General features: G+C 63.3%; 1 protein-coding gene across 1 annotated transcript in view; it reads right to left on the bottom strand.

Annotated features, from left to right (window-relative positions):
• The window catches only part of ENTPD2 (ectonucleoside triphosphate diphosphohydrolase 2), a 4737-nt gene that overhangs the window by 3865 nt on the left and 488 nt on the right, over window positions 1-384 (bottom strand). The window contains exon 2 of the mRNA XM_010142396.1: window positions 1-143. Within this exon, the coding sequence (XP_010140698.1) occupies window positions 1-143 (143 nt within the window). The remainder of the gene's footprint in view (window positions 144-384) is intronic.

The following is a 384-nucleotide window of genomic DNA, read 5'->3' as shown; positions in this document are numbered from 1 at the left end:
AGGTAGAGCGGGGTGCCCGCCTGCTTCTCCTTGGGCACGTCTCCAAGAGCCTGGTTCAGGCAGGGCACCAAGCTTGTCCCTGCGGCCGGAGGGTTGGAGCTGTAGCTGGAAATGCCAGGACCTGCAGAGAGGAAACAGCATTGCTGTGGTGGGTCGACAACGCTCGGTGGGACGACGCTCGGTGGGCAGCTCTGCCCCTCCGAGGCTGCTCAGAAGGTGGGTAGGTTTCTGTGGGCATGGAGCCATCCAGAGTCCTGCCACATCTCCCTGCCCGCGCCGCGTCCCCTGCTGGCTGACGACCTGGGGAAGGTTGTGTAAATGGAGAGTGGAGAATGGGATTGTTTGCTGGTGGCTCAGTGCCGGGAGAGGACAACCAGCGGCACG

This window comes from Buceros rhinoceros, unplaced genomic scaffold (assembly GCF_000710305.1).
Source record: "Buceros rhinoceros silvestris isolate BGI_N320 unplaced genomic scaffold, ASM71030v1 scaffold22000, whole genome shotgun sequence".
NCBI lineage: Eukaryota > Metazoa > Chordata > Aves > Bucerotiformes > Bucerotidae > Buceros > Buceros rhinoceros.
Note: the sequence above shows the minus strand (reverse complement) of the source record. Positions and strands in the feature narration are given on the sequence as shown.